General features: G+C 36.4%; 2 protein-coding genes across 2 annotated transcripts in view; one reads left to right on the top strand and one right to left on the bottom strand.

The window, feature by feature from the left end:
* The window catches only part of nots (nothepsin), a 6,759-nt gene extending 1,797 nt beyond the window's left edge, over nucleotides 1-4,962 (top strand). Inside the window, exons 3-9 of the mRNA XM_008400834.1 lie at nucleotides 380-497; nucleotides 708-826; nucleotides 913-1,112; nucleotides 1,863-1,988; nucleotides 2,079-2,223; nucleotides 2,987-3,085; nucleotides 4,483-4,962. Of these exons, the coding sequence (XP_008399056.1) occupies nucleotides 380-497; nucleotides 708-826; nucleotides 913-1,112; nucleotides 1,863-1,988; nucleotides 2,079-2,223; nucleotides 2,987-3,085; nucleotides 4,483-4,656 (981 nt within the window). The 3' untranslated portion in view covers nucleotides 4,657-4,962. The remainder of the gene's footprint in view (nucleotides 1-379; nucleotides 498-707; nucleotides 827-912; nucleotides 1,113-1,862; nucleotides 1,989-2,078; nucleotides 2,224-2,986; nucleotides 3,086-4,482) is intronic.
* Nucleotides 4,963-5,300: 338 nt separating this feature from the next.
* LOC103459336 (bestrophin-3) lies at nucleotides 5,301-15,331 on the bottom strand. Its single transcript, XM_008400833.2, has 13 exons — nucleotides 15,162-15,331; nucleotides 13,998-14,092; nucleotides 13,213-13,300; nucleotides 12,558-12,703; nucleotides 12,075-12,229; nucleotides 10,851-10,928; nucleotides 10,583-10,735; nucleotides 9,919-9,999; nucleotides 8,352-8,503; nucleotides 8,160-8,250; nucleotides 6,869-6,987; nucleotides 6,539-6,799; nucleotides 5,301-6,139 (listed from the first exon to the last, which is right to left on the bottom strand). Exons 1-13 carry the CDS (start codon nucleotides 15,311-15,313, stop codon nucleotides 5,770-5,772), a joined length of 1,941 nt encoding a protein of 646 aa, XP_008399055.1. The 5' UTR covers nucleotides 15,314-15,331; the 3' UTR covers nucleotides 5,301-5,769.
* Between the last annotated feature and the right edge of the window lie 10,515 nt (nucleotides 15,332-25,846).

The following is a 25,846-nucleotide window of genomic DNA, read 5'->3' as shown; positions in this document are numbered from 1 at the left end:
GTGTTGCTTTAGCATTAGCTTCAACTAAGTATTGTGTTGCTTTAGCATTAGCTTCAACTAAATATCGTGTTGCTTTTGCATTAGCTTCAACTAAGTATTGTGTTGATGTATTGCTTTAGTATTAGCTTCCACCAAATGCCATGTTGCTTTAGCATCTTCCACTAAGTACAGTGTTGCTGTAGCAATTTAGCATTAGCTTAAATTAAATACTGTGTTGATGTATTGCTTTACCTTCCACTAAATAACATGTTGGTGTAACACTTTAGCATTAGCATATGCTAAATACTGTGCCGGTGTAGCACTTTAGCATTAGCTAAACAAAGTACTAGCATGGTAGCAGTGGCTTTAGTTAGTAAAGTCTGGTGTTTTTGTGTCCCAGGCTCAGTATTACGGTGAAATCAGTGTGGGGAGTCCGCCACAGAACTTCTCTGTGATTTTTGACACCGGATCGGCCGACCTCTGGGTCCCGTCATCGTACTGCGTCAGCCAGGCCTGTGGTACGCCATCAGAAACACACCGTGGAGCTAAGCAATCCCCACAGTCTACCAAAGAATCTGTACCAGGATATCTTCTAATATTAGAGGGATGTATTCTGGTCAGGACGGCTTGACTTTGGTGTAGTTTGCTGCAAACTGATAAGAAGTTCAAGGTCTGTGTGTCACTGTAGCGTACTGGGGAGTGATGAGAGCATTCCTGTCTGTCTGCAGCGTTCCACCGACGTTTCAAGGCCTTTGAATCCAAAACCTTCCAACATGATGGACGTTCATTTGGGATCCACTATGGATCGGGACATCTGCTGGGAGTAATGGGTAGAGACACAGTGAAGGTCAGGTGTCCGTTTTGACCTGCGGAGATGTTTATTCAACCTGGAGAGTAACTTTCTGCATTTCTTCTGGATGTGATTTGTTCCAGATTGGGGACATGACCATCTTGAACCAAGAGTTTGGAGAATCTGTGTACGAACCAGGTTCTGTGTTTGTGACGGCAAAGTTTGATGGCGTTCTGGGACTGGCCTACCAATCGTTGGCAGAGATCCTGGGAAATCCCGTCTTTGACAACATGCTGGCGCAGAAGATAGTGGACCAGCCGGTGTTCTCCTTCTACCTCAGCAGGTACATTTACACCTGCTTAGATCCTCAATAGGCTCATTGGACGGTTAGTTGAAGATGGCTTTCCTTACCAATAAGGTAGTGACAAATCTCTATTACTTTACATGTATGTAATTAGATTGGTTTTACTTTGAGTTCTGGTTTATGGTATGTTTGACACCAGGAACCTTTAAGACCATGACGGGTCTTAAAGGTGAACTACTATGAGCAAGTTGGGATCGGTCTATGAGCCAAACAAAACAACCATTACATTTTTCACATAAAATCAGTTTTAGATAAAGATGCTTAGTCCCTCCCAACTCAACGTTTACACTTCTACGTGAAAATATCTGCAAACTGGTGCGCAATTATACAACCATACGTCTTTGAAAAGCAGAAATGGAGCCTCCTGCACACCCAACAACAATACAGAAAGTGGTTTTTGGATGGCACGTCAAAAACAAAGCACTTGTTTTTTTCCAACAGTCATTGTAGAGCGGTGAAACAAGCTGATCAAATGTGCTGGATTTCCCCGTGGGTTACTAGGTAACGGGCGGAGCTCTGCTGGGGTTGCTAGGTAACGGTGAAGTACCCCATAGATTGTGACTTAACATTCCAAAGGTTTTTGGAATGACTCATTTTCCAGACACCAAAAAATATAAACATGAACATTGATAAAACTAACTACTGGGTGTTTTTTTTTTTTTTAAAGCACTTGTTTTGTTTTTAGAAGAGATTTATAGTATTTATTGAAACTTTTCCTTGTTTCTGCAGGAGAACGAGGACCAGCAATCCGCAAGGAGAACTGCTGCTGGGAGGAATAGATGAAACGATGTACAATGGATCAATCAACTGGCTGCCTGTGAGCGTGAAAAGATACTGGCAGGTTGAGATGGACAGGTAAATTAAGCTGCATTACGCTCTGCTACCACCAGGTGTCAGTAACGAATGTAAATGTTGCAGAAAATAAACATGGCCGTCTTGTTTCAGCGTGGTGGTGCAAGGCGCGGGCTCCTTCTGTCCCAGTGGATGTCATGCCATCCTTGATACTGGAACCTCCCTAATTGGTGGACCGACCCGTGACGTCATGAGACTGCAGCAGCTGATTGGAGCCACGCCCACAAATAACGGAGAGGTGCAGCTCTTTGATACCCAGTGTGGGGCGCAATACGACGCCATATTAGAGACAAGAAACTCAGAAATTTAAAGATTGACCTCAAAATATTTTCCAGAACCAACTGTGAAATTTTGAGTTTCAAAAGTCAAAAATTTGCATGAAAAAAATCTGAAATTTTCAGATTAATCTCAGAAATTTTCTAAAAGACACTTGGAAATTTCTGAGTTTCGAAAATGAAACATTTCAGAGAAAAAAAAGTGAAATTTTGAGATTAATTTAAAATTAATTTAAAAATTTAAAAAAAAACACCAACAGAGAAATTTCCAAGAAAAAACTTTTTGGTCGCCAAGAAGTTATAAAATTTTTGACTAAGTTTTAAAAGTTTAAAAATTTTTGACTTTTGAAACTCAGAAAATTCAAAGTATTTTATTAATTTTTTTGTTGGGATTTTAGGTTATTTTTACAAATAAAAATCTGGAAAGTGTGGCATGCCTTTGAATTCAACCCTCTCGGTCAACACAGTTTCAGATCTTTTGAGGATTTTCTTTTCCAGCTTTTCTCATCTACACAATGACATTTTCACCCATTTTACAACATTTTTTTTAACAGTTTTAAAATTTTGACAGATTAATTACCTGTTCTCAGAAAATTTAGTCGTCATGATGCTGATTATTCTCTAACGAACTTCTGAGGAACATTGAAGAAAATCTGCTTTTGTTTATCAAACGTAGCTAAATGTAATCATATTAGCTTGTTTGCTAATTTGTAGAAATGTTTGCAGTTTGTCATCGACTGCACCCGATTGTCCAGTTTGCCTCGCATCACCTTCATCCTGGGTGGGAAGGAATACACGCTGACATCAGAGCAGTACGTCAGGAAGGTGAGGGCGCCGTCTGCTCTGCTCAGGGAAACTTCATGTTCTTTCCTGATGACGTTTCATTGTTTAAATGGTTTTATTGGGTATTTAAACTCTTCATGATTTCTCCTGCTTGCTTTTTTTTTTAAATCAAATTTTGACGTTAATATCAAGCAGAGATAAGAAGAGTAGACATAAAATGCAATTTTCAAATTAAATGAAAAGAACGAAGCAATTTTTACTGAGTTTCTCTTTGTTGACAAAAATTGGTTTGAACAGTTTTTCCCTTAAGATTATAATTTGATTATCAGTTTCTATGATCAGAAACATGTAAGAATGACAAAAACACAGATAGTATGATTTAAAGAGAAAAGCTAGAATTATGAGAGAAAGTTTAAAATTAAAAAAGGAAAAGAAAATGCTACATAAATGTTTATTTATGGTGGAAATGTCACAATTATGAGAGGAAAGTTGGAGTTTAAAAAAATTAAATGAGAAAAAAGTTACAATTATTAATAAAAAGCCAAAATTATGAGGAAAGAGAAAATTAAAAAAAAAATATGTGAGTAAAAAAGTCAAAATTGTGAGAAAATTTTAAAATGATGGAATTAAAATTTTAATTATAAGGGGAAAAAATTAAATAAACATTTAAATTGAGATAAAAAGTTAAAATTATGGGAAAGAAGTTGCAACGATGAGAAAAAGAATCTTGAAATCATGAGTAAAATTAAAATTACAAGAAAATGTCCAAAAAGAGCCGATGTGATAAAAGTTGAATTTACAAGAAAAGGTAAAAAAATCTGTGAAAGTTTAAGAGAATAAAGTTAAAATTGCAAGAGATGAAATAACGAGAAAAATTTAAATTACAAAAAATTTCACAAAAAATCAAAAATTATGAGAAAGATGAAATTACAAGAGAATAATTAAAATAAAAAACATTGACATTCTGAGAAACTACAAGAAAAAAATTACTTCAAGAAAATGTTGAAACTTTGAGGAAATGTTGAAATTAAGAAAAAGTTTAAATCATGAGGAAAAAATATTGAAAAAGCTCGTTATGAGAAAAGTAAAAACGTTTAACTTAAAAACTAAAACTACTACGTGCAAATGAACTGAGAAATTAGATTTTTAGAAGATAAACATCTTGTTTTGAAAGAACTGCAGTTTAAACTTTCTGCCTTTTATTGATATTATTTAAATTTTATTCTCAACATTTCAACTTTATTCTGTTATGGAAAATGAATAAAAATCCACTTAGTACTTCTTCACAGAAGCAGAAGAAATTTGTAAAGTTTCGTCACTCCAGGAGTTTAGTAAAATTAGAAAGTTAAGCCTCAACATCATGTTTAATGTTTAACAAAGCGATAATTTCTCATTAAAATCCGTTTTTATCTTCTTCTTCGTGGGTCTGCGGCCGACAGGAGGCGTTTGGCATCAATGATCTGTGTTTCAGCGGCTTCCAGGCCTTTGACATCATTTCCCCTGAAGGCCCGATGTGGATTCTGGGAGATGTATTTCTGACCGAGTTCTACAGCATCTTCGACAGAGGACTGGACCGAATCGGGCTTGCCCAGGCCAGGCACCCCATCGAATGACCAGTATTTCCTCTGGTACCAGAAGATAATAACTTCTTCTGTGCCTCTTCATGAAACAGGCTGAAGTTTTATTTTTAAGATAAATCTGGACATTTATCTTTCATGTTAAAGTTTCCTAAACAACCAATATTCACACTAAAGCTGAGAGGTTTGCTCCTCTTTCCACTGAGTCACTGTAATGAGGACTGCAGTCTCGTCTTTGACCACTAGATGGCGACCAAGAACATGTCATTTTGGGCTGTTAGCGGCTAATTTAGCTTCCGTCTTGTCATCTAATGTGTATTTAAATTAAAAACCATAAACTTGCTTGTTTTTTCTTGTATTGTTTACTTTTTATGCTTTGTTCATTTTATGTTGATCACCAATTTCTGATACATTTGGCTTGTTTACTTTTGTTTTTATTTTAGTGCAACTTCAACATGACCCATCAGACGGCCATTTTAGATCGAGAAAAGGAGAACATTTACAGTAAAAAACTTTGAAATTTATGCAAAAAGCATGGAAATTTATGAGTTTGAAAAGTTGAAAATTTGCAAGAAAAAAATTCAAAGTTTGTAATTAATCTTAGAATCGTAAAAAAAAAAAAAAAATCTTGAAAAGTTTAACGTTTGAGAAAAAAAAAACTTATAGATTAATCTCAGAAACTTTCTAGAAAAATCAGGTTCTGAGTTGGAAATTAAATTTTTCTAGATTTTTTTTTTTTTTTGGTGGAAATGTGCTCCTTTCTTTTCTACCTAAATTGGCCCCAGTACCCCGTTGTACCCATCAAGACCCAATTCGGAAAATTGGTAAGAAATGCAGTAGATCCACCTCGAACAAAAAACTGTGGCTAACCAAACCCAAACTCCTGACTGAAATAAATCTTTGGAAGTTACCAGGTCCGTGTTTTTAGCTCAGGATTTGGACCAAAACCACGTTTAGTGCCTCGAACAACCAGAATCCAGCTGCCTCTGTTTTCTTCTTCTTCGGTTTTTGACGGCAGCTTGCATCCATCAGTGTTGCACTACTGCCATCTCTTGTATTTTATTACTCTTCCTTTCCTCAAATTCTCTTAATGAGATCAGTGTTTAAAAAACACAAATATTCTCCATTTTCTCTGTTCTAATCCAAACTTTACTGCTGGGATTTTGCGTCTTTGAGCTCGTCGTCCTGGTCCGTTTCCTCCTCCTCGTTGTCCTCGTTTCCCGCCGTTCCCTGGAATTCGCCGTCGTAATCCGGTTCCGGCAGTTGGAGCGTGTTGGCGGTCGGACTGGGCGACCTGCGGGACTGATGCCGACCCAGGCCTCTTCTCCGGCGCCCCAGCCCTTTCGGACTCGGCAGGCTGCGGATCGACGCCTTGGAGCTCTGCCGGGAGAACTGCAGGGAGAACTGCCGGCCCCGCGGCCTGGTTGGCGGCCGGGTCTTCACGGTGACCGTCGTCCAGCGGAACTCCTTCGGTCCAAGTTGAGTTGGGGAACAACAAATGGAGTCGGTCCTAGAAATACTGAAAATAGAACAAGCTGGAGCAATAAGATATTGAAAAACTTATTTAGAGAATGTTTCTTTTGCCTGATTTAGTTATTTTTTGTTACTTATATTAATTAGTCATTTTTGTCCTTAATATACCAAAATAACCATCTGACCTGTTTTGGGATTTTAGAGGAGAACATGATGCGGTTATTTTAAAAATCTTTTCGCCTACTTCCTGCTGTATTCATGTGATTTTCTTGATTAGCCAGACTTTGGTGACATTAGATGCAATCAATTCTTGACTTAACGAGGTGAGCAATTGCTTCTCCTCATTGGCCCATGTTGGTTTGGGTGACCTCTTTAGATTCTTGTGGATCTGAAACGCTAAAATGTGAAACCAGAAGACGTCTACAGCAGCCGAATCAATGGTCACCTTGTAGTTTCCACGTTTGGTTGTCCCTCAGTTGGGGAGAGATCCAGACCGTTCTGATGTTTCCCAAAAGACTCCCCGTTGTGACAGGCATCAGAGAACAATGGCGGGCTGACAACCAGCCGCGGGAAAACAACGGAGGATGAACTCTCAGGTGACGGCGGGTTGCTGTTGACCTCCCTTAAGGTGGACAGGGTGTCCAGAGACGATGGAGGGATGGCTAAGGAACAGGGTGGGACCATGTCCGCCGAACCTGCGTTCCCCCTGACAGAGTTTTACCAAAAAAATTAAAACATGTGAAACATCAGCATATTACTATAAAGGCGCCGATACCTGAAGTCCAGGAAGAAGCTGCTGGTTGCGTCGCTGCTGTGCCGCTTGAAGACGGGTCGAGGATGTCGGAGGTCAGGAGGCTCCTGAACACTGAGCAGGCGTCGGACTCGACCCAGAACCTGAAAACACCAAACAACAATCACATGAAATTATTCAGTCCCCACAAGTCTGAACAGGAAGTGATCCTCACCACTGAACCGCCATCTTGGTAGGCAAAAGCAGCACAAGCATAGATCAGGGGTATTAAAACTTTTTGGACCAAAATTGTTGAGTCAAAAGGACTTTAGAACCAAAAAGGAAGTTATTTTACCTGCTTAACAATAAAGCATTGGTGCTTTAAGTAAACAACAACAAAAAACTATTTAGATTGTTGTGTAAATTATTCCAGGTCCATCAAAATCTTGTTTTGAGTAAAAGTTACTGGTTCTTGAAAGCTGATACAGAAAACCTGGATATTTAAAGACAAATACTTTGTGTTGAAGCCAGAATTTGCTGTTGTAAGAAGATTTTTACTTTGTGTGTGACAATGTTGTCCTAATTAAGAATAGAAAGTCTCCTTCTAGATAACTTTCAACAGCGAATTAGGGCTTAGAGTAAATTTCCACCAAAATACCAAAAAAAACAGAAAAAAGTGACATTTTGAGATTAATCTCAGAATTTTTTTTAAAGATCATGGAAAGTCGAATTTTTTAAAATTTCAATTTCAAACATTTTTGACTTTGAAACTCAGAAATTTCTATGATTTTTCTTGAAAACTTCTGAATTTAGTCGCAAATTTTTATTGTGTTTTCCAGAAAATTTTTACTTTTTGGAGCTCAGCTTTTTTTTAAAAAAATGTAATTTAGAATATTTTTCTTTTTTGCCATTAATTTACACATTTCTCTCTACCTACAAAGGTCTGCTATCATAAACAGATATTGAGACTCTTGACTGTTTTCTGGTTGCTTTAAAATTATTTGAAGGCCTTTTTAAATCCATAAAGAATCATGAACTAAACATTAATGGTGGTTTATTTATGCTCTCTAGATGTTATCCACCTATTTTTTTATTTTGTTTTATATTTAATTAGGTATAGATGTGAGGTTGTCCTAATTTATTCCTCAGCGGAAATTAAATTTGAAAAGATTGCATTTTCTTTTGTCTTTTTTCTTTTTGTTTTTTTCCATTAAGGCTTAAATGTGTTAGAATAATACACATTTTGTCACATTCCTGTTCTTATATTTGCTCTACTCTCCTAATATTAGGGTAAAATCATTAAAAAGATGCAAAATATGATAAGGTGCAGCTTTACCGACTCTTGCCGTCGAGTCAGCAGAGGCTCCTGCTGCTGTGGTCGACCGTCTGAAACCTCACATTCGTCAAGCTGCAGGATGTCAGAAAGTCTGCAAAAATCATGCACATAAACCTTATTAAAAATGATGCAAATAAACTCACTTATTCTCCAAATCAACGCATAACCATAATGAATGAAGGTAAGTTTGACCCCATGTCAGTGGTGGATCCGAGGAACGAGGGGATGCAGTAGTCTGCAGCAGCCAGGGTGTACGGCGGACGAGCGTCGCTGTCGTTCCAGTAAACGTCTTTGGTCATGTGAGGAAGGTTCATGTGCATCTCGTCCACCGCCAGCAGAGACACCTGGAGGAACAGGTGAGCCACAACCAAAGCTGAACCAGAAGGTTTTCTCCTTTCCAGGAAGTTTAGATTATTCACAAATGCACATATTTTTTCATGTTCCAGATTAAATAAAACTGTTTAGTTTCTAAAATTAATTTCAGAAAAAAAGTTTATTACAAAACCGTTTCCAAAAAAAGTAAAAAGAAAAAAACCAAGTAGTAATCCAGAGACAATGCCAAGTAATCTAATTTATTTTGATAACTTTGTAAACATGGGTTTGTCCTATTATAAATAGCTATTGGTGTCTATTTTTAGTTTAGAGTTAATTTAAATATTATTAAAATATTTAAACGGATTAGTTCTGGTATATTTTCAAACTTTAAACTGGGATGTAGTTGGAAAGTAACTCCTATCTAAGTCTTGTAGACAATGTTGAGATGTTAAGTTATTTATCTAAGTACGTTACTATGGAGCTAAATTGGGGCCATAAAGACAAAAATTGAAACTGAAATAAAACTTGAGTCTGAAAATTAGTTTTGAACATTGTTTTAAAAATGTCATCTCCTTTTTTTCAGATTCAGATATTTATTTTCAGTATCATTTTGTCCAGTTACAAAACTTTTATGTTTTAGTTTCAAACTTTTTTTGCAGTTTCAAAATAATTTTTCAGTTTTACTTTTTGTTCTTTTTTTAACAAACTTAATGTCACTTTAGCTCCTTAGTTAGCAATCAAAAGCTACTATTTGTCCTAAGGCCTGGATTACTACATTAACATTTAATAAATTCCGTTTAATATTTCTTGAAAGTTTTTGTTTTCCTGTTTTAATAACTTATTTACCTAAAAAAAATCTGCTAAAGGTTAATTTATATTAGAGAACTGGTCAGATTTGAGATTCACCCATAAAAATGTGCATTTATGCTGAATAATAAATAATTTGGTTAATTTTGAATTTTGGTAAAATCCAGATTTAAAACTTGTGTTCTCAGTTCTAAATATGCAAATCTTCAAATTTAAGGTACAAATTGCAACATAATGAACAAGACAAATTGTTCAAGAACGTAAATAAATCTGACTGAACTGAACTTGAAGCGCTTTTATTTTGATATTCTTAGCAGGAAGTGTCCTTGTAACGTAGCCGCTAGCTTAGCAGCGAGAAATTGTCGGAGGTAAGTCACGCTTATTTTGTTTTTTTAAATGAGTCAAAGTAATTTAATAGAGTGTTAAATTGGAGAAACATTAATGTGGTCATTGTTATAAAGCTACAGCTAACATAAACATGTTGTTCTGAGCCGCTAACATCACATAATAATCCACCGACATCACTAGCTGCTTGTAGTCGCGTTTCCGATAGACATTATTAGTAAAATAAAGACAAATGCCGCCACCTACTGGGCAGGAAATAAGAGATTATTTAAAAAAAATTTAAGTTGCTGACCTGAAGGTTTCTGTCAATGATCCAGTTGACCTCAAAGTCATCGTCATCTTCTCCAAATGGGTTAATCAGTTGCTCTGCTACCTGAGAAAATACAAATATCACTTGATTTCAGACTTATAACAAACTTTTTCTTGTTGTTTTTTGGCTTCTCTTGTCCTGAAAACTGAGAGATCAAAGCTAGTTCCATCTTTTTTTTAATCTATTTACTTTAAAGTTGTATGAAAGCCTAGAACCAGGCTGTAGCATCTGGGCATTTAAACTTCTTTGTGACATTTGCAAAAAATCTCAACACCACAGCTTTACATTATTGTGCAGATTAATGTACAGTAGCAGTGGGCACAATTACACTAATAAGCTAAGCTAACTTTATGAAGCGAAAACGACTTGGGTAGGTGTGTAATGAAAAATTTGAGCCTGTTGAGAAGCGTAATTTTGCGCTTTAGCATTAGCTTTCATTAAATATGATTTTAGAAGAAATGTTTACAATTAGTGTTTTAGGTTTAGCGCACTAATTTTTGCGCTAACCCTAACTAGCTTCTTAGCATGATTAGCAAATCTTGCATATTTTAATTCTGTTTTCTTAGTTTTAAAACTTTTCGCTTACTTTACATTCACAGATTCAATGTTATTTTTACAACCTGTTGCTAAGGAATTGTTATCAAACCTTAAGCCAGCCACAGTAGAAAAAAAACTGCAGCAGGGTGAAGATGGGGATGTAAAGGTCGAGGTCGTGGCCGGGGTGACCCTGAGTAGGGTCGAGGAACTGCCGACCAATTAGACAAGCGAAGAAGAAGGTGTAGACGGCAAGAGTGACGACCTGAAGACAGAAAGACGGATTTCACAAACAGTTCATCCCACCCAGAGCTCTGATTTGGTTACAGTGATTACCCCTGATGAGATTACACGAGCTGCATCCGTTTTTCAGGACTGACCTGCGTATAAACCAGCGGGACGCCGACCCAGTCATAGCCGAAAAGAGTCGCACACCACGTCCTGAACAGATTCATCTCCTGAGCACAGACAGGAAGCAGCTGTTTGTCACCAGCTACAGACCTCAGATTTCTGTAAGCTGATACAGTAAATGGAAAAACGGCGTCATCCGTCCCTCTGGAGCAAACCCCGTGTCATATTATACCCACATTTCTGGTTTCTGTGGTCACTAAGTGGGATATAAATGGGTTTGTGATTGCAGTAGAGCTTTTTATCTCAAAAATAATGTTTTCAAATTACATTTTGGAAAAGTTTTTAAAATCCAGGTAAGACTTTAATATTTGGTTTAAACGAAGAACTTAAAAACATTTAATTCTGCATGTTGGTACTTTTTGTAGAGTAAATTTGTGCAAATTGGAAAATAAGCATTTTATTTCTTATGATTTCAGACATTAGTGAAAAGTAGCTTTTTTGTAACGTCTTCGAGCCACTTATTTATAGTTTTAGCTGAATTATAAAGGAATTTAGCAAGTTTATGGGATTATAAGGTTTACAATTAAATACTTTATAACAGTTATTTCTTTATGGATCTGTGTATGTGCTGGGCTCTGTGGTTTCTAGCAGATTTAGCAAGAATGATTCTCTTAAACAGATGTAAATTAATTTCTGTTTTCTAGTTTTACTTTTGCAAATCGCACTAATTGGATCAAAAGACATGAAGTAATTATTTAAATAATTACTGATTATATTTAACATTATTATGATGAAGAACATGCAGCAAAAATCTATTTTAATACAAATGTGTCTTAATATTATTCTTGACAGAAAAGAAGTGACATTCTGGAAATTTAAAAGTATTTAAAAACTCAAAGGTTTTGCCCAAATTTATCCCGAGTGAAATTTTAATGACTTAGTAGATTTAAAAAGGGACATAGCTAAACGGCTCTACAGAACTCCTAACGTGAGATAGAGAGCTGATATTTGGTATATTGGCACAATCCTCTGAAAAGATATGCCCTAAACCCAACAGGAAGTCGGCCATTTTGGACCAAACGGTCATTTTTGGATGTTACTCACTTTTTATATATGTCAAACTTTAACAAACCTTTGGGAATTTTGAGCTATTGGCTTTATATATAAATATTTACGTGATTATGCCCTTAAAGCGTTGGAGATTAAAAGTTATCAAAAGCTCAACTGACGCTCTGATAGAGTGCTCATCTCACGTTCAGAATATTCTGCAGGTCGATGCTGTCTTGGATGCGTCCTTCCTGCCGGGCTTTAGATGCCAGGTTGGAGAACCAGACAACAGGTATCCAGTACTTCAGGTGAGGAGAACGGACGTTCTCAAACACCTTCCTCTCCTCAGGAGTCATGAAACCTGCCGATGAAAGGACGCATTAATCAGACTTTCTCCTTTGGACGTTGATGTTTTGGTTAAACTTGAAAAGAGAATCAACCTCTTATTCGAAACTTAATTATAAAATCAACAGACTTATTTGAATTTTCTTTATGTTGTGGAGCCTCTGAGATTTTAACTCTTAATTCAATCTGTTGCTCACAGTCCTGCTCTAACTAGCCATTAACGAGTCGATCTCAAATGCCTCTTCAGGGACAGACAGAACCAGGAAAGATGCAACCCTGCATCTGTCATTCACCACTTTGAGTTTGGACTCATACATTAAAAATCCAAACAAATCGCCTCTCACCTGCCTCAACCACATGATCGATGGTTGGGAATCGCTTGCAGACGGCCGTACTGACGGAGCGGAAGATGAGCAGCGATGTCAGGTTGACGTAGCGTACCAGCGTCCGGCGGAGAAGGCGTCCGTATTCATCTTTACCCTGAACACAACTAAAGGAAGCAAAGAAAACAAACACAATGAAGTGAAATAACTGCCATGTGGGGGCGCTGCACCAAGAACCACTGAAGGAAACAATTTGAAAACCTTTGAAGACACTGAGAGCAACTTCCTTCTATACAAAATGTAAACAAAAAACGAGTGGCGTCAGATTTTAGCAGTTGGAGGATTTCTCTTCTGTTTTTGGTAAAAGACCAGGAGCCATTTCTCCCACTAGCGCTGGTTTCTCATGTTTGTTTTGGTTGTATTTGTCCAGACAAATTTGAAATGCATGCATTTGAACCAAATTTTAAGTCTTACTCACTTAAAATTTACTCAAGATGTTGCTAACCAGAGTCCACTTCAGCTGACCCAGACCGAGGCTTGTAGACGGACCAGAATTAGCTTTTTTGGTAAAATTTTTCATTCACACCTCCCCAAATGAACCAGATTCATAGACAAACAAACTGGACTTTCATTAAAGTGGACTAAACATGGTTGGTGTGAGCGCACCTTTACTTACCTGGAGATGAGGAACATCAGTCTGTCTGTCCAAGGAAGATTAAGGAACTGATTCCACCAACGATTTACCACCAAAGTGACATAAAAACCTAAAAAATACAAAGAATACTCAGATTCTACATCCTGTCTCAAAAGTAGAACATATTTAACATTTTTTTAGAGTATGAAGAATACTAATCATGTTTTTATTCATTTGTAGCAGCCACCTAAAAACTTATTTTGACTAAAGCATCCATGTTGTATCCACAGTGCCAGAGTGAATGAGTTTGGATAAAAACGAGGAAAACTCATCCTGCTTTTAGTTTTCTGTCCTCCTTAATGATTTGTTTCCATTAGTACTCTGCTAATGAGGCAACCAAAAACCCATCAGTCTCTGCTTGGCTCTGCCATCTCTGGAAACACAAAACATGCTGATAAATTTCAGATTTTGTCCCAATTTTTCATTCTTGTGGAACAAGATGTCCAACAACTCAGATGAAATTGATGTCCGTATTTGAGCAGAAATATTTCTAATAGTCTTACTGACTTAAATTGACTCAAGATGTTGCTAACTTCCACATTTAATCCACATATACAAAAATAATAATGACCAAATTAATAAAGAAGGACATAAAAACCCATAGAAAGCCAAAAATATAGCTTGTAATTGTCAATATTTAGAAAGAAAGAAGAAATCATTTATTTTAAAATGCTATCTGTATGGAAAATGCAAACATTATAAACATATATGGTATATTATATTAATAAAACTCCCTATAAAATTGATTTTTGGAACCAAAAATATACCCAGGACGAAGGTGACGGGGATCTGCTCGGCGTATCTGTCGCAGTAAATGGAAAGTTTCTCAAATAATCTCTTCTGCTGCTCTGAGAGGACGAGTCTGCAGGATGGAGAAGACGCCATCAGGACAAAAACAGAAACATTTGTTGAACTAAGAACAATAACTGAGACAAAGGAAGACGGGTTTGTTGCAGGGTGTTTGTGCTGCCAGTTTTCCTTCGGTAATTTAGCAAACTATATGATTTTTTAAATACAAAATAATCTGAAGATTTTAAAGTTCTCACTTCCTAATAAAATTAAAGTTTGAGCTCAAGATCAAGTACATGTAATATGTTTAATCTGTTATCGTTAGCCATCAGTTTGGTGCAAAGTGTTTTATGAACCTCTGAACTTTCATGGAACGTCTTTAGAAATGTGGATGCTAATATTAGCATTGGGGACGTCAGTGCTGCTGCTACATGTTTAGCATTGAGATGCTATTTTATGCCTGAATAGCTTCACTAATAGGCTAACTTCTGTCAGCACAACTTGAACACAACAATAGTTTTTTTGAGTGTCCAATCAGATCGATTTTAGAAGCAAAAATGAGCCCAAAGTGCAGCGGCTGTTAACGGATGTCACTTGTGCGACAGATTTACTGACATACCAGAAACGTATGAATACAAAAGTTCCTGAACTTTTTGTATATTCAAAAAACAACAACTAATTGCATTAATTATGATTTTTAATGTGTTAAAATCATTGTAATAATTTATCAATACAAATGCATGCCACACTTTTCAGAAAATTGTTTAAAATCTTTGAAAACTCAAATTGTGACATGAAGAAATTTAAACCAGTTTCATGAATACAACTACTTTTTTGATCATTTGTTTAGGTCTTTCGTAAAATATTTGAACGCGGAATGGGCGGGGCTTATGAGATACTGCAGCCAATCAGCAGAGGATGATCTAGATATTTCACAAGATCAAGAAATTTCCATACTTTCCTAGATTTCCTTACATTTCATCATCTGACCGACAAAATAAACCTGACAGAGACTTTGGACCCTAACTAAAGCTTATTAAACAAGCACACAGCTACAATGCAAACACAATATTACTTTTATGCTTTTATGACAGTTTATTTCGTCTTTTTAAAGTGTGTAATTAGTTTTTGGAGTGTGTGACCTGTAAACGAGGCTGAGGACGGTGTAGAGCAGAGCAAACAGGATGAACTCCCGGTACAGCAGCTTGTAGATGCTCCCCTTCCAGCGCAGCAGCAGCCGGTGGAAACTCAGGAAGGTGGCGTTGGCTACTTTACTGGAATAAGTGACGGTCATCCTGAGACGGCAACCTGAATCCACAGGGCTTTGACGCTCCCACTACCTTCTCATGACTCTTATCTCCTGTTTACTTGAAACTGCTGCAGCAAAATTAATCCAAACAATCATCTTCAGTTCCGTTTCAGAGCTGCTTTCCATCAGGCTGCTGTCCAGATTTGTTTTTGCTCCAACCCAACCCCTTCTCTCTCGCTCCTGTTTCTCTTCATCATGATGCTGTCCAGTTGCCCAGTAATGCAAGTGAGCACACACACACAAACACACACACACTGTGGGTTATATTGATGAGCCGCTGGGCTAAATGTGGTCATGTTTCAGCAGTGTGTGTTGGCATAGACAGCTGTGGAGGTAAACGTGCAAAAACAGAAACACAGTCAGTGGCAGAAAATAGATGAAAGCAGCTGGATAGAGGCAGTGGCTTTACTTAACCTGCAAAAGGGAAATATTTCATCACAAGCTTAAGCTAACCTGATGTTTTAAATATAAAAAATGTTTTAGCTTCAATTTGTTCATTTTTCTAATTGTAATTTACCATCATCTAGTGGTTATTTGAAGAACAGCAGCTGTCTGTGTTTTATCTTCTGGCACTTGTTCCAGCTCTGAATGGAAGAAGATTAAGCTCCAGAAAAACAAGAATTCTGAATTTTTTTTCTTAAAATTCTGACTTTAATCTTCTGAGATCAAAGGTAAGAATTCTGAGGGAAAATAGTCAAAATTCTGAGGAAATAAAATTCTGAGAAAAATGAACAAAATTCTGAAAAAAAGTCAGAATATTGAGAATAAAAAGAATACTGCAAGAAAGTCAATTCTGAGAAAAAAGTTTAAATTCTGAGAAAAAAGCTAAAATTCTGAGAAAAAAGTTAAAATTCTGAGAAAAAAGCTAAAATTCTGAGAAAAAAGTCAGAATTCTAATATTTTTTCCAGTGGCCCTCGTTCTCTGGTTTGCTTTCAGAAGTAAAGAAATGAAACTGACAGGGAAATTGTTGAACAAAAGGTGAAAGGTCGTAAAGATGTCTGATGACGCATTAGCCCAGCGAAAGGCTTCACAGATCATGTTACTATGAGGAGCAAAACAACAAAAGACACCTCTGGCCCCAAAGAGCAGAGACTGGGACAGCTTGAAACAGAGTAATGTTTCTGTGAGCACACCTCAGAAATTCAAAATTCAATTTCTCAAAAAAACAAAAACAAAAAATCCAACATGTAAATATTACATGACTGTTGACTTTCGACTTGACCACTTTTCCCCTTTCACTCAACTTTGTATGAATAGACTATAGCAAAATAATATTGAAATTAGAGTTAATTATAAGATAGTTTATTGTGTGCCATAAGTTTGCAGTATTTAATAGATGAGTTTCACTTTCTAGAATGAGGGAGGAAAAATATAAAGTTTTTCCATTATATCTATGATTTTTGAGTACTTGTTGTTACAGTGCCTAAAAAATTTTGTCCATTCACATATATTTTTAAAAACTGACACAACATCATGTTCCAGGTCAACAAACTAAATTTAATATTAGACAACGAGTAGCTGCATAAATTCAAAGAGCAGTTTTCAAAATATTATTTTACAAAGACGACAAAAAGACCTACTATAATATGGAATGAGGATTAGTTAATTGTGATGGAGACAAATATGATTAAAATCTGTATCACCAACTCTATAATATCAAATAAAATCAAAATGATTAACTTTATACACCAACCTAATGAGCCTAATTTGATCATTTTATTTTTGAAAAAGCAGTTGTAAATATTTGAGGAGTGAGACATCTTATTATGTTTTATCTTTACTCGATCCGTTGCAGGAAGTGACGCAGATAGACGCATTTGGAGTCAATCCTCAGCGCTGTTCTCCGGTCAGTTTGGTCTCGTCTCGGAAGGCAGAGACGAGGCGTCTCTGCCTTCCGTTTCGCAGGGAGCTGATCTCAGGTCTGCGCCGCCGCTCCCAGCCGGAGGAGGCAGCATCCCGCGGTAAAATCAAGCGTTGATTAGACGCTAAAAAGCAGCTGCGGAAGCACATGCAGGTAGGAACACTAAATGTGAATAAAACCTTTAAACAAACTAACTTTTTCATTAAATCATCGTTTATTTAACCTTTTTGTGCTCTCTATCCCTTTATAACTTCGTCAAACTAATCGTTAGGTCGCCATCTTTGTTTTAAATTCGACGTTTAGCTGTATTTTAGTGAGAAAATCTGGCGTTTTCATTTCATCTGCTACCTGTGCGATAGATGAATAAATCTATCGTTAAATTAGTTACTTAAAATGATAAATGTATAATTATTAACTTTAGCTTTAACATTTTATTTTTCAGGTTAAAACTATGAAACAAATTACAAACTTGTAATTAGAAGCTCTGTGAAAGGAGAAATAAACTTGGAAAAAGACCAGATTTACATGTACGTACAGTGGAAAAATAAAACATTTATGTTGAGTTACGAAGCAAATCTGGTCAGAATTAAATAAAACACAAACTGGATGCGGTAGAACTATAGTTTGGGTGACGTCACAACAGGCAAGGGCAGTTTAATATTTACTTAAAATGATCTTCAAATGTATGCAAGTAAATTTGACATTACTTCTGCATCTTGTAGTTATTGCTTCAGAATCAATAGGTTAAAATTATAGAGAATGAACAAATCAATAGACCAGAAAAATGGCCAATTTTTCTTTGATCCACAATTAGCTGACAAATGCTACAATTTTTTATTGATTTTTTTTTTCTTTTTTGTTAATGCATCCAAACTGGAAAAACTCATTGATTCTTTGATTTGTATTTTACTACCATGAGCAATTTTTTTCTTATGTGTTGAAAGACAAAACCGAACATTTTGCTGAATCAGAATCAGAAAATCAGATGTCAAAGAGAACTGTAAATAAGTGCCGACCTAATCTCATTCAAGACCCGCAGATGGTAGCATTTACACTTCTTCCTTTTCTATTACAACTAAACTTTACTTAGATTAGCTACTTTTAAAAATATTCTTTATCTTTCTGGAATACTACTGAGAAATAAAAACATAATATATATATATCATTAACAAACAGTTTAAGATGTTTTGATCTCAGAAAATGTGTTTTAAAAACCTAGAAAATCTACATTTTAAAACAAACCCATACAGGAAAGACAGAAATGCCTGGAGTTGTTACCTTCCTGACCTGATTTTGGCTGATATTTATTTAGACACAATACAGTTGTTTTGTAATTACTCAAATATTAGTTGTTTTTTGTTTTGTATAGATTTCTGAAATGTCGATTCAGAAACTGATGCGTTTCTGAATCAGGTTGGCAATGAGCATCAGTCTGAGGTTTCATTTTCTGTCTGTTCTGCACATGCTCAGTAGAGCCATGCCGTCCAACGTGGAGATCAAGGCCAAAGTGAGCGACCTCGAGGAGTTTGCCAAGATGGCCGCCCAGCTCAGCCAGTCAGAGGGCACGATAATACGCCAGCACGATACTTTCTTCAACTGCAGCCAAGGACGACTGAAGCTGCGGGACTTCATGGTACGAGCAGAACCAGAGTAGCTCGGTAAAAATCTGTTTATCTGTGCAGTGCACCCAGACTGGTTTCAGACTGGTTTTGAACCAGTTTAGAAGAAAAATGGGAGGAAATTACAGACCAATACTGAAATGCAGCTCTGTACACTGCAAAACACAAAATCTTACTGTGTTTGGTTCAGTTTCTAGTGCAAGTATCTTGGTAAACTTGAAATAAGACAAAATTAACTTACAATTAACTTTCCAGCAAGATATAAGAGCTTGTTTTAAGTCAGTAACTACTTAATGATATTAAAGAGTTATAATAGTTCAAGTATTTTTGGTCTATAAATTAGGTAAGATTTATAGACCAGTGTTGACTGGACCTCTGTTGAACTAGCTCTGTGACTTCAAAGTAGGGAATATTTAAGCGATTACTAATTTAACATTTCAATATTTTTTGTCAGTATTTTGTAGAAATAATTTTTAACTGAGATTATTTTGTCAAAAGCCACATTTTGTGGATCTTGACTGTATTTTAAAAGCAATAAAATGGTAAGAAAATATATTTCACTTATAACATGGCAAAAATATCGTGATATATCAATGGAACTAGTGCGTTTTCATTGAATATTAAGGAATTATTTAGTTAAAACAAGCTAAAAAGCTACTTGCAAGTTAGTTCTGCAAGACCAAAAATACTTGGTCAGATTTTGAGTTTTTGGAGTGTAAAGAGGGAGAAAAACGCTGAGTTTCTGTTTGTTTCAGAACGGATCGGGTCAGCTGATCTTCTACGAGCGTCCAGACACCGATGGGCCCAAACTGTCTCGCTACTCCATCAGCCCAACCAGCGACCCGCTGGGCCTGAAGGTGAAGCTCCGCCCCCTTACAACGTAAACATGGAGGCGATGATGATGAGTAACGATGTGTGTCTGCAGGTTGTGCTGTCGGACGCGCTCGGGGTTAAAGGTGAAGTCCGGAAGGAGCGGCGGCTGTTCCTGATTGGCCAGACAAGAGTCCACCTGGACACAGTGGAGGGACTGGGACACTTCATGGAGCTGGAGGTCAGCGCGCGCACACACATACACACATACACACACACACACACACGCACACACACACGCACACACACACGCAAACACACTGCTGATTTAAAACACAACGACTCAGTTAAACTGTCCAATCAGTTTTCAAGCTGCAAGAATCAAACTACTGAACAGAGTTCGGTAGTAACTAGTTAACATTTACTTGTGTAATTTAATTTTTTAAATTTTATTTTAGGATTATTTTTACTACGCTGTACTTTCACTTTTACTTGAGTCATTTTATTAATATACTTATACTTGAGTAAAATTACTGGTTTTTCTACCCACTGAATGAAAAACTAACATGTTTTAACCTGAAATTCACCAGACACAGACACACACCTGCAGTTTTTGTTAAAGTTTCATAAGTTTTTTCCTGAAACAAAGTGATTTGTAAAAAAATTATTTTACCTGATTTTGTTATTTTTTGTTGCTTATATAAATTATCACCTTAAAATACTAAAATTTCCACTTAATTTTGTATTTTGGTCCATCTGATGATGTAATTTCTAAATATTAAATGATTGATAATTTGATCAGTTATTCAATACTTTTTACCAAATACTTTTTTTTTTTTTACTTGAGTAAAAATACGCTGAAGTAGCGCTTCTCTTACTTGAGTACAATTTTTGCGTACTCTACTCATTTTGCTACTGGATCAGAAAAACCTTTTGTCATCGAAGCGTTGCGAGCGTTTCCACGGTAACTATAGCAGCGACAGGGAGAGGAGGTGCTGAGTGACTACGCTGTGCGTCAGAGATGAACAGGTGCGGCTCAGACAGGTGTGCAGATCGACCAAAGCCACGGGAATGAGAACCTGCTGATGGAGGAATGTGTCTGTTTATCAGGTGGTGATGCGGCCGCAGCAGAGCGTCGATGAAGGACAGCAGGTAAATGGAGCAAAACATCTGGGTTTTTACATTTGGAGCCATTTTTAGAGGTTTTTACATTCTTGTTTAAAAAGAAATTAGAAAACATGTCAGTAAATGAATTCATATTTAATAAAGTAAAATGTAGCAGGATGAGTATTGAGCACATGATGAAAGCAGGGAGAAGCAGAGATCCTCTCTCTTTATTAAAGTAACCCAACATTTATAAAAGCAAAGAGGTTTCAAGAACTTTGCAAAACACAAAATCTTACCAAGTATTTTTTGGTCTAGTTTTAGTGCAAATATCTTAGATCACTTTAAATAATTACAAACTAACTTAGAATGAACTTTTCAGCAAGAAATATGAGCTTGTTTTCAGTAAATAAATACCTAAACATTGGCAGATTATTTTACTTATAACAAGACATTTTTCCCATGTTTTAAGTGAAATAATCTGACAATGAAACTAGAACCTTTCCATCAATATTAAGGAATAATTCACTCAAAACGAGCTCATGTATCTTGCTAAAAAGTTACTTGGTTCAAATTCTGAAAAAAATCTCATATTAATCACCCTTTGCTATCCAAATACTAATCAATTAATGAATCGATCAGCCCTACACTGTATAGATGTTAAGTCAAACAGAAAAGGTCGAGCTTTCCATGCATTTTTTTCTCCAAATGATCAATCGTTAACATTTTTCATTGCATTTTATGCCATAAAATGTATTTTTTAATGCACATTTTAATATATTTCTAATGTTGTATAAAAGATTTAAGTGGGTTTGCCCATCTAAAATAATTATTCCTACTTTTGTAGAAATGTGTTCAGATATTTGTCTTGCTTTTATTTCTCTTTCCTGCTGTTCATTATCTTCAGCATGAAATTTAGATTTTTTAAAAATAAATATTAGATGAATCTCAGCACATTTTTGCTGCAACACTTCCTGTTTCCAGAGGATGAAAACCTGCTTTGCTTCCTGTTTCCCAGGTGGCCGTGGAGCTGATGGAGCAGCTGGGCGTCTCAGAGGACCATCTGGTGACCGGAGCGTACATGGACCTGATTCTGCAGGGACAAAAAGAGGCTTAAAGCATTACAGTTACATTGTAACCAGATTACAGTGAACAAAGTAGCCAAGAGTTTCAATAAAATGTTAGTTTTATGTGTGATGATATGTAAAAACTAGGAGGAAACATTCATATAATGTCCGGATTTCTTTTTCTAAATAAACGTTTCTGGATTCATTCTGGATTTTTTTCCAGTTTGTGTCATGTTTATAAATATTCAGCTTGATTTCTACTGAATAGAAATTTAAAATGATCTCCTTCCTGCTGGGGTTTTGTTGTTGTGCCATACAATTTTGAACAAGTGATGCAGAGTCAAAGTAGAACTGCAATAAATGAATTAGATTGAAAAACTATCTGGTTAAATATAATTAAAACTGAAGCTTCTAATGGGCATTTTTTGTATGAAAGTGACCGCAAACTAAAATCTGTGTAGGTTTTTGGATTAATCTCGATCTAAATTGACTACTTAAATGTTATAGTTTGATAACCTTCGATCCAACAGGGGGCGCTGTAATTCCACAATCGTCAAAGCTTTCCATCCTACACGGTGGAAAAAGTTTCAACTTGAAAAAAAACTACATGTTCGTATATAAAAAGCCAGAAGGTTACCACATAACATTTTATTTTATTTTGAGATTTCTTGTTATGCACAAACACAAAGTAGTGCATAACTGTGAAATAAAACACATAGTACACAGTTGTCAATTTTTATTTAGAAATGAAAATCTCAGAAGTGCGGCTTGCATTTGTATCCAGTCTCCTTTACTGTAAATCCACCTGTAGATTTGATTTGATTGGGGAACAAAGTAGCAACATTTTCAGTCTGTTCCCTTTCACACTGCACCAAGTTAAACCAGCCAAACATATTCCCCTCCTCACCTGTGAGGGTGCTGCACCAAGAACCACTGAAGAAGACACTGAGCGTAACTTCCTCCTTCACGAAATATAAATAAAGATGAAGAGTAATCAAATGTTCCCAGTTGTTGTATTTCTCTTTTGTCTTTGGTAAAAGACCAGAAGCTGTTTCTCCAGCTAGCGCTAGTTAGCATGTCTGTTTTGACTGTATTTACCCAGAATGCCTTGTGGTATAGTTCGCCTTCTGCTTTTGGAGCGGTCGCTGGTTCGCTTTCATCAGCGTATGCATTCAAACCGCGCCAAAGTTTATTTCAACCAAACTGAGACCAAACATTCCCTAGCTAGCTTTTTGCATGTATCGCAAATTGGCTGGACAAGATTTGTACATTTCTTTATAGATAGGTCTTAAATCACATTCATAAGGTTCTCAAAAAGCATTTGAGTTGGAAATATCTGGACATAGCAAATGCATTGAAGATTTAAAAAAATATTTTGTCGCTGGGAGACAGAAACTTAACTTTTTGGGCTACATGTAAAACTTTGTAAATGGAGATAAATCCAGGACGACCCTGTAAGAAAACCTGAGACTGGGATGAAGACAACCACCCTGAACAAATAACCAGAGATTGAATCGGACGGTTTATCAAATGGCCCAGTCAAAGTCCAGACTTACATTCCCTACAGTCTGTTGCAGAGAAGAAATGAAACTTTCTGTCTCTAGATGTTCAAAGATAACAGTTATAAGCTTATAACATGATGTGGTTATAAAATGCACACCACACTTTTCAGATCTTCATAAGTATTAAAAATGACACATAATTTCCCTCCACTTCATTTCTGCACTACTTTGTGTTGATCTGCTTTAGGGTTGCAACGATTAATTGGATTAAATGCAATAAATCGATTATTGAAAGTCATCAACTAATTTACTAATCAATTAACTAACTGGTGTATACAGACTCAAAAATCTAAAATATTCAGAGCAGTAATTGAAAACTGTATAAAATATATATACATTTCACATTTAAGATAAAAACACCGCTTTGTAAATATGACTTAGTTTTAGCTTCATCCGGTTCAATTAATGTACATTTAAACAATAAAATGTTTATTTTCTGATTTAAAAACATGAATCAAATCATTTGTTTACTATAATCATTTAATAAATTTCAAATATTGTGTGAAAAAGTTTAAGTGGTTAAAGGAAAATCTGTAGAATGTGATATTTCTTTATAATATTAATTGATTAATCGACTGGTAAACAGGCTCCTCCTCGATGACATCATCAGGTTGTACTCCACGCCGAGCTGTGATTGGACCATGGGCTCGTTGTGTTTTTGGCCGGCTCGCTGCATCATTACAGTCTTTAATCTGACACATTGGGAATGTTATCCCACAGAAATATGCTGCAGTCTGAAGCAGCAGAAGCTGCGGAGCGTCCTTATGTAACCGGATGACAAACCCATTCAGAACATTTAAACTCCATCTGCTCCCGCTGTTTATTCACCAAAAGCAGATTTTAAGTCCGTTCTCGTCTACAAACGGTATCGGCAGAAGTAGAGGAGGGAAGCAGAAGATTACAGTTTAACTGATGAGTCACGTCTGATCCCTCAGCAGCAGAGCGATCGTCTGAGTGGATGTTTGTTTCCCTCACTTTGTGCTGAAACTGTCATTTCAGACAGGCATCACAGCAGCCAGCAAAGAAAGTAAACGGCTCATTTACCAACATGGAGTTTAAGAGGAGAAGTTATGATTGAACCTCCTTCAGTCTGAGCCTCTGATCAGATATCAGACATTATCTATCACTGATATCTGATCACACAAGAACTGATATAAACTCAGTTCTTTCTGTCCAGTTTTCTGTCTCTTTCTTTCTGTCTGTCTGGTTTCCTTTCTTTCTGTCTTTACATTTCTCGGCTGGTTTTTCTGTCTGTTTTTCTTTTTCCTGCCTTCCTTTCTTTCTCTCTGATTTTACACCTGTTATTTCTGTCTTTTTGTTGGTCATTCTTTCGATCTTTGACTGTTTTGTGTCTGTTTTTCTTTCTGTCTTTTTCTACTTTTGACGTTTTCCTTTTCTGTTTGTCTTTCTGTGATTTTCTTTCTGATTTTCCATGTTTTCTCTGTGTTTCTGTTTTTGTTTCTCTTTTTGTCATTCTTTCAATCTGTATTTCTTCTGTCTGCATGGTTTTCCTTTTCTCTGTCAGTTGTAGTTGGATTCTGTCCAGCGTTTTGCTTTTCAGCCTCTAAACCTCATTAACTTTTGCTCAGGTTATATTTTGCGTTTCTTAGCTACTGCACCAAAACATTTGTATAAATTATTAAACTGATTTCAGTTCAGCTCTAAAAGTCCAAGTAGATTTCTGTGAAGCAGTAATAAAGATTCCTGTGGTAAAAACACGGAAATGTTTTTGATATTTAAACCAGCATTAAAGATAAATTTCCTGCTTTATTGCATTATTAATTAGTTGAAGTGGTTATAAAGAACAGGAGTGAGAAACAGAACATTTTTAGAGAATATTTTTGTAACTTTCTTTGTATATTTTGTGTTTTAAAATGTAAACAGGAAAGTTATTTACTTCACATGATGTGTGTGGGTTATTAATATTTATTGTCCGTAGTGGCTCAGTGACTTCCAGATCGTTTTATGTTTTATATATTAAACAAGATTATTGAAATTGGGGAATTTTTTTGGTAAATTAGTGTTTTGATCTGAGGCCAGTCAGATGTTTAGGGTGTATGAGAAACATCTCAAAACATAAAACTCTGTAGAATATTCTCACAAGACATTTTTAATAGTTAATAATCGATCATTATCATTACACACACACACACACACACTCAGTCGTACGCTACTATCCAACAGGGGACATTCCATTGACTTCCATTCATTTCTACAGCCTAACCCTAACCCTTTTCCTAACCCTAACCATCACATACCTAACCCTTTTCCTAACCCTAACCATCACATACCTAACCCTTTTCCTAACCCTAACCAAAAGTCAATTCACACCTTAGTCCTAACTGCAACCCCTGACCCTAAAACAGGGTCATTTCCAAGAGGGGACCTACAAAATGTCCCCTCTTCAACGGTGAGTCCCCTGTTGGTCAGTGTAAAATGACACGCATGTCCCCTGTTGGATAGTTACACATGAACACACACACACACACACACA

Source organism: Poecilia reticulata, linkage group LG23 (genome assembly GCF_000633615.1).
Source record: "Poecilia reticulata strain Guanapo linkage group LG23, Guppy_female_1.0+MT, whole genome shotgun sequence".
NCBI lineage: Eukaryota > Metazoa > Chordata > Actinopteri > Cyprinodontiformes > Poeciliidae > Poecilia > Poecilia reticulata.
This window is presented reverse-complemented; position numbering and strand designations above follow the sequence as displayed.

What these genes read in the sequence shown, in the direction of transcription:
- LOC103459336 (XM_008400833.2), bottom strand. Translation starts at nt 15,313, where the DNA reads ATGACCGTCACTTATTCCAGTAAAGTAGCCAACGCCACCTTCCTGAGT. An exon ending in GGATCCACCACTGACATGGG is followed by an intron (nt 8,251 to 8,351) that starts GTCAAACTTACC and finishes TGATTTTTGCAG; the next exon opens with ACTTTCTGACATCCTGCAGC. An exon ending in AGCTTCTTCCTGGACTTCAG is followed by an intron (nt 6,800 to 6,868) that starts GTATCGGCGCCT and finishes AAACTCTGTCAG; the next exon opens with GGGGAACGCAGGTTCGGCGG.